This window comes from Nicotiana tomentosiformis, chromosome 3 (genome assembly GCF_000390325.3).
Source record: "Nicotiana tomentosiformis chromosome 3, ASM39032v3, whole genome shotgun sequence".
Lineage (NCBI taxonomy): Eukaryota > Viridiplantae > Streptophyta > Magnoliopsida > Solanales > Solanaceae > Nicotiana > Nicotiana tomentosiformis.
Genome location: NC_090814.1, coordinates 74,550,213 through 74,565,309, shown reverse-complemented (window position 1 = coordinate 74,565,309; position 15,097 = coordinate 74,550,213). Strand labels below are relative to the sequence as shown.

Sequence of the window (15,097 nt, the reverse complement as noted above, 5' to 3'; positions counted from 1 at the left end):
GTCAAAAATCACGTCAACAGTATCTAAGGCTTCTCTAAAGTTCGGCTTCAAATTCTAGAGGGCATCACCCTCGGACAACAATTTTAGCAAGGAAAGAAACTTTATGCTCGAGCAGTCTGGGCTCGGTGGATAGGATTTACTGTAAGGGCCAAACGGTCAAATGAACCGTGCCCACATAGACCATCCAATCCATAACAAAAAACTTGAACACATTTGAAACTTTGTATATTGCGCACAGAAATGAAAGAAAGTTTCTACACAGAAAAATAGTTTGTCTCTAAAAAATTATTACTTTCTGTTCCCTTAAGACATCGAGCCCAAGGGCCACCTCTATCCGGGTCCAAGGGATCACTCTCACTCGGGGACTATCGTCCAAAGACAAACCCGGACAGCTCAGGCTATGAAGCCCGGGGGCATGAAGCCTATTAGGTTGTGCCCGAACTTCAAAGGTTATGGCCATCTCTATTCGGGGACTATTGTCCCGGACAATCCCGGATGGCTCGGGGTAATAAGCCCATTGGGAAACACCCGAACGTAAAAGGCTACGACCGTCCTAGAATGGCTCGGAGACATCCAAGATCCGTAATCAAAATACAAGGCCTTCAAAATTTCTAAACCGGTTCGAAGGCTACCCTCGACAAAATTATAAAAAATCCTAAGTAAACATTTCGGGGAAAGCTTCCGGTCATACCAAGCCCCCACGAGTCTTAAGCAAAATAATATCGAAAACGAACAATATTCGAAACTCCGAATAAGACCTAATTATTACGTACTAAGGTATCCAAAATCTTTTGTAATCATAAAGAAAAAAGCAAAAGGAAACAAGCTTGAAAATTTGCCTAAGGGAAAAAACCTTATATATATATATATATATATATAGCGTAAATTTTTACAAAGGCCAAACGGCCTCAACAAAATGCAAAAGTACAAAAGCCAATAATTATAAGGCACCTAAGAAGCCTGATCCTCACCAGAGCGCGCCTCATCACCGGGACCATCGGGGTCTTCTCCGCCCCTGGATTCGCCGGAACCCTCGAAGTCTTCTTCGTCCTCGGGATATGCCAAATTCTTGGCCTCGGCCTCGAGTCCCTTAACACTTTCGATCTTGGCCGATAAATCAAAATCCCAAGCGTGAACCTCCTCGAGGGCCTCCCTCCGGGACTGCCACATCACATATTCAACAATGTGTTTTAGGCAGTCCTAGGCTGCCTCAGCATCGACTTTGTATTGGGCCTCCATCTCATCAGCATCGGCTTTGGCTATTTAAGCCACTGACTTGGCTGCTTTAAGCTCCTTGGTGAGGGTCTTCCAATTAGCCACAGCCGAGCTCAGTTGGGACTAAATCTCTTCAATTTTTTGGGACCGGGCCTCAGATTTCTCCCTCATCGCTCGAATTTGCGCCTCCGCCGAGGCCAATTGCGCCCGGGCAGTCTCCTTTTTTGAGGCCAGGAAATCCATCTTGCCCTTCCACTCTTCGGCCTCGACCTTGATTACATCCATCTCGGCCTGGAGTTGGTCGATCTGATCAATCTTCTGTTGGACCTGCGGGTTCTGACCAATTGTCACAGTGTCTAGCTCATCATCACTAACTTCAAAGATTTTTACCTGTTCTACCAGGCCGGCGTGTTCTTTCTGAGCTGCGTCCAACTCGGCTCGAAGGCTCTTAGCCTCTCCTTCACGTTGCTCGCTGAGATGTTTGTACATGTCTCTCTTCTCAGCAAGCTCTTTGACTTCGGCCTCGAGCTGGTTCAGCTCTTCCCGATACTTCCGGAAGGTTTCATGGTGAAGCATCGAGGCCTGCAAATAGGAGAAGAAATATTAGAATCACCAAGAACTAAAATGCTGAAAAATGAAAAAGTTTGGCAGCACCGTACCCGGTTCAGCGCCTGTTGTGCCTCATTGAACAGGTATGACGCATCCACCTTGTTTATTTTTGCCTGGTCTTCATTGGTTACCATGCACCTGAGGTAACTAGCTACCCCAACAGGGGCGGATAGAACCCGGGCATCCTCCGGAACGATGGTGATAATTGATCGCTTCCGACCAGGATCTGCTCTCGGGGCAGGGAACTAGTTGACCAGTCTCGGGGTCGAGTTAGGCCCACCTGCCTCCGAGGATGAACTTTTCTTCAGTACCTCGAAGTCACCTAGCCCGGTGGCATCCTTCATGGCGGTGGAATCCACACCGTCAGAAAAGCAGCGGAGGGGATCGTTCTCTCTGTGGGCCCCTCGTTGGGTCGTTCTTCCATCGTTTGGGCCTCATTGTACATAGACTCGGTAAACGAGGGTGACTTGGTAATGTCTATCACCCCAAGTGCCTCCTTCGGGGCACTGCCCGCGTCCCGGGAAGCCTCCGCGATGGCCTCCTCATCGGCCACCCTAGCCTGAGGAAGATCGGCCTCGCGGGTCTCTAGTTCAATGGCCACCTGTTCTTCGAGGGGCAACGGCTCGCAGGCCACAAAAACAAAAGGCTCTTCCCCTTAGGATTCATCCCTAATCCGATAGAGCAAGTCCGAAGGTGGTGCTCGGGAGATGGTGTTTTCCTTTGGCTTGCGAACCAGCCTTCTCCTTGGTTTCATTTTCTCTAAGCTCGGGGGACTCGGAGCCCTCCTCCTTTTCCTCTCTTCGGCTTGCCCCGGAGCAGGAGACTCAACATGCAAGTCCTCGACCCCGACTGGAGGCCTAAGCTCAACGTTCTAAGGTAAACCTGCAAAAGAAAGTAAAGGAAATAAGGGCGATGTTAGAAGAAATAGTTCAAAATAACTTGTTCGGGAAAAGAACCTTACCATGAGAATGAGCCTCCTAACGGCCTTTTGAAAGTTTGCGCCATGAGCGCTCGGAGTAGGGCATCTATGACACAATTCCCTCGACCCACTCCTTGAATCGGGGGATAGCATTCGGAACCCGAGCAAGGGCTACAGCATAACAAGCACCGATAAGAAAAGGGAAAATAAGGCATAAAATCGATACTTAATGGGAATGCTTACGTGATGCGTTCCACCTTTCGGGGAACGGCCTCCACTCAGCAGGTACCGGTTCGACGGTCCTCACTCGAATAAAATATCCTTGCCAACCCTGATCCCGGTCCTCATCGATGCTCGAGAACGAAGCTTTGCTGATCCGGTGTACTAGCTTTATCAGTCCTCCCCGGGAAGATTCGGGGACTGTACAAGCAGAGTAGATGATCGATTGTAAATGAGCACCCATCGATTTTGTTCATAAAGAATCGGAGGAGGATCACGATCCTCCACAGTGATGGATGGAACTGGCCAAGGCATACGTTATACCTCCTGCAGAAGTCTAAGATGACTGGGTCTACCGGGCCCAATGTAAAGGGATAAGTGTAAACACTTAGGTATCCCTCGACATGGGTGGTAATAGCCTCTTCGGGGTCGGGGACCACTATGTCTTTTTCGGCCTAGTTGTAGTCTTTTCGGACCGTGGGGAGGACCTCTTCGTTAATTGAGCAGATATATCTCGAGGCCTCTTTACGCCGACCTTGTATAGAAGAAGGCTTCTCAACCTTGAAATCGTCGGTGACCGAACAACCACCAGGAATGAACATCTTCAAGGGGGCTCTTCCGCCGGTTCATCAACAACCATATCACGGATGGTCTCCTCGACCTCAGTGGTCGGTCTCGAAGAAGGAGCATCCTTCTGAGGAACAGATTTTGAGGTTTTTGCCATTGTTATGGAAGAAAAAGCTTGGAAAAGATGGAAAAGAACTGAAAGTTGAAAGATCAGACTTGTTGGCTTGAGTAGGAGATGAGTAAATGTTTTTGCAAAGTACTGAAGAACCTTAAGTAACGGAGGTAAAAACACTAGAAAATATTGAAATCCTGAAGGTACGAAGGTAGAATATTTGGTGTAAAGTGAAAAATGGACAGAGAAGCAGGTATTTATAGGAGTTCAGCGATGTTTCGCATCCAGGAACGGCCGACCGGCGGCTGACATGCATTTAGTGCCATTATGACATGACTGATGAGACGTTTCGAGTGTTTTGTCATTTCTGCCGTGATGTGTCGAAGTAAGAATCAGGAGCTCACGTCGTTTCTCGTCATTTACTCTCCGAGAAACGATGGGACTATCTGTATACGGGTAAAACCGGACTCATGGTACACCCCGGTCTCCGACAAAATAAGCCAAGCTCGAGACATGATGATAGGGGACCGAAATCGAGGTAAAAGTCTCAGCGAGTCAGAATACGGGGGCATGACGCCCGCCCCTCGAGAATATCAGGGTCATGGTTCGGAACCGGACTTACCGTTGAACGACTTCGAAGAATATTGTGAGGTAATCGAGCACGGCCAACGGAAGACTGTAATATCCGTGACTGGTCGGATATCACGGCGGAGATCTCGGCACGTATCAGTGAAGAACCGACAATCAGTTGATCGGAGGAGTTTTTACCTTTATAGAGTTGTACATAGAGTAGGATTCCCCTACTATATAAAGAGGGTCTGATAATTCATTAAACACACGGTAACACGCATTCTAAGCAATATATTAATACTTTTTATGTTATTAGCTCTTTCTTTTGTTCATCTGTGTTGGCCGTAGCGAGCCCTGATCGAGGGCGAATATTTCATTAAGGCTGAAATTATCCTCCTTGTGTGGTTTGAATCCATCTTATCTTTATTTGTTCAATTTGACTTAATTTATCGTTTTGTATCAAATCAATCCGTGTATCCTTAAAATTACTTACAAATTTAATTGTTATCCGATTTTAAGGGTAAACAAAACTATTTTCTCTTGTCCTTTTTATTGTCATATTTTATTTTTGCACATTCTTAATAAAATATTAATTAAAAGTATAATTTATTCTTGTTTATTCGTTAATCTCAATTTATTATTACTATCCTTGCCTTTACTATATATGTCAAATATTTCTTTTTATATTTATTAGTGTAAGGGTAAAGGTGAAAATAATAATTAATTCTTTTTAATTTTCTAATAACAAGTATATTAGACCAATTATTTTTTAATAATTATGATAACTAAAAAATCGGAGGAAGTACTATTTAGCTTTACCAGTCCGACACACAATGCCTGTAATTATTAAGTAATACTAGTACTACTTTACAACATTGCATTATCTTCTTGGAAATGCAATTGGTGTAGCTTAACCGTCGTTTAATTAAACATTCAGTTTTAATTAAACAATTTGGATTGGTTGGAAACCTAGGATATTTAATGCATGCATATTTATTGATACGCAATACAAGGAGAGGCCTTGTTTGACCATGTCATTTGCTCAGGTTTCATTCCATACAAATACTGAGATTTTGAGCTGCCATCTGACTGTACATAACCCAGCCACTTCGCATGGAATATATCAGTCTACCTTTTAAACGACACACAGCGGAAGCAAAATTTCACCGATGAGATTGAAAAAATATAAAAATAAATATGTAAATAAATTAGGCGGATTTAATACCTAATATATACATAAAAAAATATTAATCATATACATATAATGTAATTTTCTTCTTGGCAAAAAAATTAACCATATACACTATATATAAATATTTTCGACGAAGGGTTCGACTGAATTACTTTCTGTCCGCCTAGCTCCGCTCTGAACACATGATATATAGAAATTTAGCAAAGGCCTAAAACATAAATTTGGCAACAGAATGGCCTTAGAAACACCCTCAAATTTTGAGGCAAAAAGTTGTTGACTCAAATGCCCTGAAGGCATAAAGGACCTTATAAGTACTCCAAGAGACAAAAAGTCTTATGATTCAACTTGGGGCATTAACGGGTATCCTAAGAGCATCTCCAACCCTAGTACAATTTTTTACATCAAAATAGTGCAAATTGACTCTAACCCACTACATTATTTTTTACATCAAAAAAGAGTATTTTTTTTATATTTTTCTCTCTATTCTATATTATATTATTTTCTTTTATTTAAATTTATTTTTTTATTTCATAAAACAAATCCTTTCTTTTTTCCTTTTTACATATTCATCCCATATAATTCATATTTCTTTCTTATATAAGCATTTAATATAAAATTATTTTATACCATAAATCTTTAAATAATATAAATTATAAGATTATATTATACATATTAATGGATAACTTAAATAAAAATAAAATCACTGATAAGATATAATTAATGCTAAAATTTAGTTTAATTTTTACATAAATATTCAACTTACATGATTAGTATGTTGCTCCCATAAATGGTCTATTAATGCATTACGAAGTGCAAAAAATATGGAGATTAAAGATAGAGCTTTGAAACTAAAAGAATTTAAAGAAAAAAATAAAATTTTATTGTCGAATTTAGATTCTATTGATGATCCAAATATTTGTGAATTTATTCAACAAGAACAAAAATGAATAATGGATAAAAGAAGTCAATAATTTCAATAGCCACAACCACAACAATCATTTGTCCCATACACTTAAATATTTTAATGATATTGGTGGATCTAGAAGCGACCTACCAGAGTACTAGATTATTGTTGTAATTTTCTCATCCCATTATATTATTTAATGTATTTTCAATTTTAATATGTCAGTCGCTACTATATTAAATATTTATTTTTAAGTTATTTAATGAACATTGTGTTATTTATTAATAACATATTATATTTCAGATTTGCACTTTTTATTTTTTTTATGGTTATAAATTTTATACAATTATAACTTATAATTTTATATAAAAATAAAATATACAAAAATTAATTTATAAAAAATTATACACCAAAATTAAAATATATAATTAATATTACATAAATAGTTTTACACCAATTTTGGTGTAACACTATTCACAGTTTCACACACCAAAATAGTGTAAGAAATGGTGTTGGATTGGAGTACCAAAACACCAAATCTTAAACTAAAATAGCGTTTGGCGTCAAAAATAGCGTTGGGTTGGAGATAGTCTAAGGCAAATATGACTCATAACAGTTACTTGAATTTAATTTCTCTTGAATTGGTAAATATATAAGCAAAAAGAAAAACAGCAAAACTTCTTTTTTTAATCGAGCAGAAATAGATCTACTTCCTTTATACTATATTAGACTCGTTTGTCTATAAAATTTCTTTCGACAATGTATTTGTCTATAAAATTTTGTAAGTTTTTTGAAATTTTTTGAAAATGAGTTTTCAAAAACCTTTCAAAAAAAATAAATTCTCCACTCATAAAACTGTAATATTTTTTCAAGTGAAATGCATGTCCAAATATAATTTCAAATTCCAAATATCATTTTTCAACTTAATTCCAAACTAGTATTGGTACCCATGCGATGCGCGGACACAAATATCAAATTATAATTTGAGCTATTTGAATTATATGCAAATTACCTTAAAATTTAAACATTCGAGATAATATATATATATATATATATATATATATATATATATATATATATATATATATATATATATATATATATATATATATATATATATATTTGTAACAATCCAACCCCTTGATTTAGTACTTACATTACATTGTTTGAGCATTTGTTTTAACGAAATTCTTACTATCACTTATGTTTCACCTCAAAATCGAATAAGTCTTATCCTTCTATATTTTCACCCAAAACAAATCTCTTTAATCTTTGCTTATAGTTATGTCATTATTTATTGCTTAATAACGTTATATTCATGTGATCTTTTATTAGATTACCAATTTACTTAATATCTTGCTTATTACCCTCATAATCATATATAAATATATTTTTTTATTCCTGAAATTTAATATATTTTGTACTTATATCCTCTTACTCATAACTCTTTCATCATTTAAATATATCAATAATATATTTTAGTATTATTTAATTACTTAATATACTTATCCTTAAATTAATTCAAAGTATAAATATTCTCACACTATCTCTATTTTCTTCTTTATACATCCTCTTCCCTACTATGAATTTTTAATTAGTTTTTTACATTAATATTTTACTTCACATTTTATTTTAAGTTATAACTTTGAATTAGTTTAAAATATTAATAAATATTTTTTTATTATTAAATTTTAAATCTATTGAATTTTCTTATAATTATTTTTTGTATCACGTGCAATTAAATTCTCTTTCTCTTTTAGTTTTAGGATACAAATTTGACTTTAATTTTCGTTAGTAAAATTACCTACATGAGATATTTATAATGTGTTTTTTAATTTTAATTTGTTATCCAATTTTTATTTTAATGTTTAGTAAAACTTTAATTTTGTGGTCCTATCCATAGTTTGAGCATTTTTACCATAATTTTAATCTTATCTCAAGTTCAAATTGCCTTTCCCTTCTATTTTTAAAATTTTAATTATTGATATTAATTTAACTAATATATAGTATTTCATGTTTTCATTAACTTGACTCTTTGTTTAATATCATTATCGATTTATATCCTTTAATATAATATAGATCGATCTGTGATTTTTTAATCTTGAAATAAATATTTATTTTATTTTATTTTAAATTAATACTCGAAATTATTAAATTATTTAAATTTATTAATAATATTATTACGTATTATATATTTACTTTATTTTATTTTCTAACCTAATTCTTGGTATAAATATCCTCGCATCTAATTTATTATTATTTTAATATTTTAATTTTTTATCTATTAAACTTTTGTTATGTGGCTGTAACAACCCGAACGGTCGTTTTGAGGTCTAGCATGTCGTTCAGCGGTTTGAGACCTTGAGTAATTTCACTTCAGGTATTGTGACTCGTACGTGTGGTCGGAATTCAATATTGGGAAGTTCAGAGTTGATTTGGGAAGAGAATTTTAATTTCGGAAGCTTTAAGTTGGATGAATTGACTATGACTTGACTTTTGAGTAAACGACCTCGAAATTGGGATCTGAAGGTTCCAATAGGTTCGTGTGAAGACTTCGGACTTGGGCGTATGTCCGGGTTAAGTATCGGGTGATCCGGAAGCATTTCGGCGCTTATTATGGAAGGTTGGTATTTTAAAGGATTTGAAGTGGATTTTGATATTATCGATGTCCGTTTGGGATTCCGAGCCTTGGAATAGGTTCGTATCGTGATTTGTGACTTGTGCGTAAAGTTTGACGTCATTCCGAAATATTTTGATATGAATCGGATGCGTTCGTCGAAGTTTAAAGGTTTAAAAGTTTAAAGAAGGGATTTGATCGTCGATTCGTAGTTTTGATGTTGTTTGGCGTGATTTGAAGCTTCGACTAAGTCTATGTCATATTTTGGGATGCGTTGGTGTGTTTGGATTGGGTCCCGGAGGCCTCGGGTTTGATTCGGAATGAATTAGAGTGAGAATTTGGCCTTATAAAATTTCTAGTGGCAGCATATCTGGTGTAACCGCACCTACGAGGTTTTGGCCGCAGGTGCGGAGCCACAGAACGACCAAGAGGGTCGCAGAAGCGGTTCTGGGCGAGCTGGGCAGTAGCGCAGGTGCGAGACCATTTCCGCATATATGGTGGCACAGATGCGGCGTCCTTGAGCGCAGAAACGGAATGGCTGGGGAGGCTGGGACCGCAGATGCGGTCGAGTTCCGCAAATGCGGTCGAGTTCCCCAGAAGCGGAACCGCACTTGCGCATGAGGAGCACCAGAAGCGAAGGCGCAGAAGCGTTGGAGGGGCCGCAGATGCGGAGGTTGAGGGGCCTGAAGGGAGCCACAGAAGCGGACTCTGTGCCGCAGAAGCGGCTCATGTTCTGTAGATGCGAAAATATCGTTGGGCAGTGATGTTTTTTATAAAAACGGAATTTGGCCCATTCTCTTTCATTTTTACTTGGTTGGGACGATTTTGGAGAGTTTCAAGGGGAGATTTTCATCAAGCAACACAAGGTAAATGACTTCCATCTATTACAAGTTAAATTCATGGTTTGTATATGTATTTAAACATGGATATTAGTAAAAATTTAGAATTTTTGGTAGAAAACCTAGAATTTGTTTTTTTTTTTGGAATTTGACCACGAAATTGGACATGAAATTTGGGATAAGTTATATATTTTAGTTCGTGGTGTTATGGGTAAAGTTTATCTACGAAAATTTTGGAAATCCGGGCACGTGGCCCCGAGGGATGTCTTTGTTGGCTTTGAGCGGAGTTGGGAATCATTTTAAATTGATTAATTATGGCTATTAGAGTATATTTTAATTGGTTTGCATATTGTTTGAATAGTTTTGGATCGACGGGCTTTGGTTTGAGGTATTAGAGAGGCTTTGGACCAGGTTTTGGAACTTCAGAGCAAGGTAAGTCTCGTGTCTAACCTTGTGAAGGGGAAACTACCCCTATGTGATATTTCTTATTATGTGCAATTTGTTGTGGGTACTACGTACGCACGAGGTGACGAGAGTCCGTACGTAGCTAAAGCATGTTTATGTTCGGGTAGACTTAGGACTGTATCATGTAATGATTGAATTATTTGAACTCATTCTGCTGGCTTAATTAATTGAAGTGATAATTGAAATTGATTTAGAAATAAATATATATACACTAGGCCAAGCCTTAACACTGTGAGTTGTGGACGAGTTATTTGAGAAATGGTAAAGATTATATTCATTTCGTGCTCATATACTGTATTGTAAACACGTGTCTCGTAATTTAGTAACTTCCTTCCTTTCTTGTGGAGCGGGCCGACCGCCTCGGCAGTATATAGATGCATCTATGGTTCGTGACGCACGCCCCTCGGCAGTGTACATATTATTCTGGATCGGGTCGAATGACCTCGGCGGAAATCGTGCGTTAAAACGCTATTAGCCCGAATATTCAAGAGATAAACCTTCCAATAATGCCCGACGTTTTATATGGTATTCCTTATTTATTTGATAATGGCACTTGACATTTTCTGAGTTGTTAAGGTAGAATACAAGATTTAAAAATTCATTCTTTAAAAGAAGTAATTGGAAGATTATGTAACTTACAAATTCACCCCATCATTTTCGTATGCTTCATATCTACTCACGTTTTATTATATTATTTTATTGGACCTTTAGTAGGTGTTGATGTCGACCCCATCACTACTTCTGCGGGGTTAGGCTAAATTCTTACTGGGTACGCGTTGATTTACGTACTCATGCTGCACTTCTGCACTAAATGTGGACGATCTGACAGATTCATTTGATGATCACCTTGGCGCATATGCGCAATGTTAAAGAGACTTTATGCGACCTGCATTTCAGGCTAGGCATCGTAGTCCACCGAGTCTCCATTGTACTGTTTATTTTATTCAGTCTTATTGCATTCAGAACAGATGTTGTATTATTATTGTACTCCTTAGAAAATGCTCATGCACTTGTGACACCGAATTTTGGGGGTTCCTACTGGTTGTTCGTTATTGTAGTTCACGGAGTTATTATCATCTTACCTTGTAAATTCCATTTAATACTATTTAAGTCATGGAGATTATGATTTCGAAAGTAACAAAATGAGTAAATAAATTGATAAATCAACGTTGGCTTGCCTGACGACGATGTTAGGCACCATCATGACCTATAGTGAATTTTGGGATCGTGACGGTGGCCTTATCCACATCATGACCTTTCTAATCATACTTTAAAAAAAAACTTTCTCATATCAAAATTAAATAAGTTTTATCCTTCTTTTTTCTTTATGATAAAAAAAATGATTTTTTCTCTATTTATTCCTTATTTTGTTATTATATATTCAATACTTAATATTATTAACATTGTCACGTGGTTTTTTTTATCACATTATTCTAATATAATACAAATAATAAATTAAAAATTATTTTAATAGTAACTTTGACTCTATTGCTTGTATTCCTAAATATGATTTTCTTATCATATTTCAAAAAAAAATGTCATGTCAAAGTCAAATATATCTTATTCTTCTATTTTCTCAACTGGGCCATATTTTCAAAAACCATCTCATACTTTCAAATTTAACCTAACAATTCTCAATTCACATATTAATCATAAAAAATCAAATTGATGCAACAATGTTTTCACTATCATTTTATGAAAAAATTATTTATGTATAAAATATTCGTTTTTCCAATTTGTCAACATTAATATAACCTCATTATTCTTGTTATTACATTTATATATTTTAATTATTATTTAATTATTTTTCTTTGCTTATAAATGATTTTGTGTATTTTATGTAAAAAAAATTGCAACTTGAGGTTTTTTCAATTTTCAAAGTCACCAAATCTTTAATATCTTAAGTAAATGTATTCACTTTATTTATATTTTAACTTGCCCGAATGTACAAATAATCACCGGTTATCTCAATTTGCGTCTTTGTATATTTTTGTATTATTTTACTATTGTGAATTTTTATTTATTTTTTTACTTTCATGTTTTAGCTAATATAAAAGGAAAATCGATGATTGGATCTATATATGATATATGATATAGATATAAATATATAGATTAGATTTGTCTTTTGATTTTGTCTCAAATGTGCCAAGTGATATTTTCTCAATATGGCATATGCCACTTGGCTTAAGTTCATGTTTCACTACCCTCCTTTTAATATAATATATATATAAATACTATTTTTTTTTTTAAAAATTATAATTTTTATGTCCAAACTCCTACATTGTATTACTTCCTTTATACTACATTGTACACAGTACAAAATAGCCTTATGGTTTCGAGGCATAAAATGATCCTATTTAAATGAGATGCAACTCTATCAGCTTACTGAACATTGAGAAGACACAACCACCAATGCTCCAGTTTGGACATTTTTTTTTTTAATTTTTTTCCAAAAAAATTGAAAATATTATTTGATCATGAAATTTGATCAGTTTCAAGTTTCAAAAATGACCAAAAATCTTTCTTCCACTAACAAAACTTCAATTTTTATAGTAAAATGCATGTCCAAACACAACTTTAAAAAATCTCTTTTTAAGTTTCAACCAAACCTATGTCTAAATGCTAACTAAAACTCAATCGAAAAACTAATAGGAATAATAAGAAACTGAAAATTGAAAAGAAGAGAAGTCAATGAAACTAGTTTAGGTGCTCAGATTTTTCTCAGAATAAAGGCATAAGAAGCTATGTGAAGATTACGTAAAGCAAGCAGGTTCTGGCCGTTCTGCCAATTTATTCAATCAATAAGGATCCGTTTATAATATCCAGAAATCTGTTTTGTTTTTGTTATTTATTTAAATGGAAAAAAGAAAAGAATCGCAAAAAGGAAAAAGCAAAGAAGAGTCTTGAATATAACAGAATTCATACAAAGTCGAGATTTCTGGATATTATAAATTAAGATGCAAGCCACCATTGAATTTCTTTATTCTGATTAAACCCCATACGAAATTGTACCTTTTTCCTTTTTGTCTCTAATAGAATAGAATAAATGAAAGGAAACCTGAACTTTGATCATCAGTTTAAATTTTTTGAATGTTTGACTACTTTGGATTTGGTGGGAGTAACATTTATCAAATATAAAATGGTAAAAAACTTATAGTTGTTATAAATAAAGAATGTACGGAAAAAGTCCAAATATGCCCTTATAGTATACGAAATTGAGCATTGAGCACATTTGTCCTTCGTTAATATTTTAGCTCAAATATGCCCTTACCGTCACATAGTTGGTCCATATATGCCCTTAGAGTTACACAGTTGACCCATATATGCCCTTTTCGAAACGGAATTCACTCAAACTAATTAGCTCTTTTGTTAATTGTATTTAAGTGTATTACAAACACTATTTCCTTTTTATTAGTACTTTTTTTTTCTTTACCTTTCTCTTTTCTTTCTTCTTTTTTCTTTTCTTCTCTTTCGTTTCTTTTTTCTTTCTCCCTTATCCGATTTCCTCTATTACTGAGGTCTTCTCCATTTTCATCACCAATTTCACTTGACAAAACTGATGATCTAAGAAAATTCTCCCATAAGAATATTTTTATAGATCATATGTTTGTCAATTTTTTAATTTTTACTGAACATATATTTAGTTCTAAAAATTTTAACAAAGTAAGATTGAAATAATATTTTTGTAACAAAAACTCAAAAAATCTAACAAAACCGAACAATCCAAACAGATATAATTGGTTTGGTTTGGTTTTGATAAAAACCAAACCAACATGTTCCATGTACACCCTTAATTTACATAGTTAATAAAAAATAGAAAATGTCCAGCCGAAAAAGATGAAAAAAGACTAACAACTCAAATTTATAATACTACAACTTGAACTGTAGGCTTTTAATCATTAAATTATCTTTCTGAAAATAATTTAAATATTTTGGTCTTTTGAGTATTGTTAAAGGTTGGGATGTTTTTATTATTTTAAAGTTTAAACCATAATTTTTGAAATAATTTAATTTCGTTTATTTAGAGGGCCAGTGAAATTGAAACTTGATTACCTTATGAGAGAATTTTCTTAGTAATTGGAATTCATGAGTTTTATCAAGTGAAATTGGTGACGAAAATGGAGAAGACATCAGTAATGGAGGAAACAGATAAGAGGAAAAGAAAAAAGAAAAAAAGAAGAAAAGAAAAAAGAAGAAAGAAAAGAGAAAGGTAAAGAAAAAAAAGTATTAATAAAAATAAAATAGTGTTTGTAATACACTTTAATATAATTAACGAAAAAGCTAATTAGTTTGGTGAATTCCGTTTCGAAAAGGGCATATATGGGCCAACTGTGTAACTCTAAGGGCATATATGGACCAACTATGTGACGGTAAGGGCATATTTGAGCTAAAGTATTAACGAAGGGCAAATGTGCTCAATTTTGTATAGTATAAGGGCATATTTGGACTTTTGCCCAAGAATGTAAAGTAAATAAATCGAAGATAAGTATAGAGAGAAACTGATATATTATTCAACTTTCAAACTTATGTTCATAATGAACTGAAAACTCTTCTATTTATAGAAGAAAGGAAGCAGCTGCGAGGCTTTTCAGGAAGCAGCTGCAAGGCTTTGCTTAGCTGCTTGTAAGTTGTTTGCATGAGCTGCTTGCAACCTGCCTGTTTAATAACAAGCTGCTGCAAATTATTTCATTGCGTTGCTTGCAACCTGCCTGCATCAGCTGCTTGTAGATAAACTTCAACAGAGTATTAAATGGATAATCTTATTCAGGAAGATTATCTATAGCGGAGTAATGAATGGACATCCACAATATAATATTTTCATAACACTCCCCCTTGGATGTTCATTAAAAGATAATGTGCCTCGTTAAA

At 35.1% G+C, this 15,097-nt stretch overlaps 1 protein-coding gene across 1 annotated transcript; it reads right to left on the bottom strand.

The window, feature by feature from the left end:
- Positions 1–1,338: 1,338 nt before the first annotated feature.
- LOC138908019 (uncharacterized) lies at positions 1,339–1,958 on the bottom strand. Its single transcript, XM_070198649.1, has 2 exons — positions 1,875–1,958; positions 1,339–1,797 (listed from the first exon to the last, which is right to left on the bottom strand). Exons 1-2 carry the CDS (start codon positions 1,956–1,958, stop codon positions 1,339–1,341), a joined length of 543 nt encoding a protein of 180 aa, XP_070054750.1.
- Positions 1,959–15,097: the final 13,139 nt, after the last annotated feature.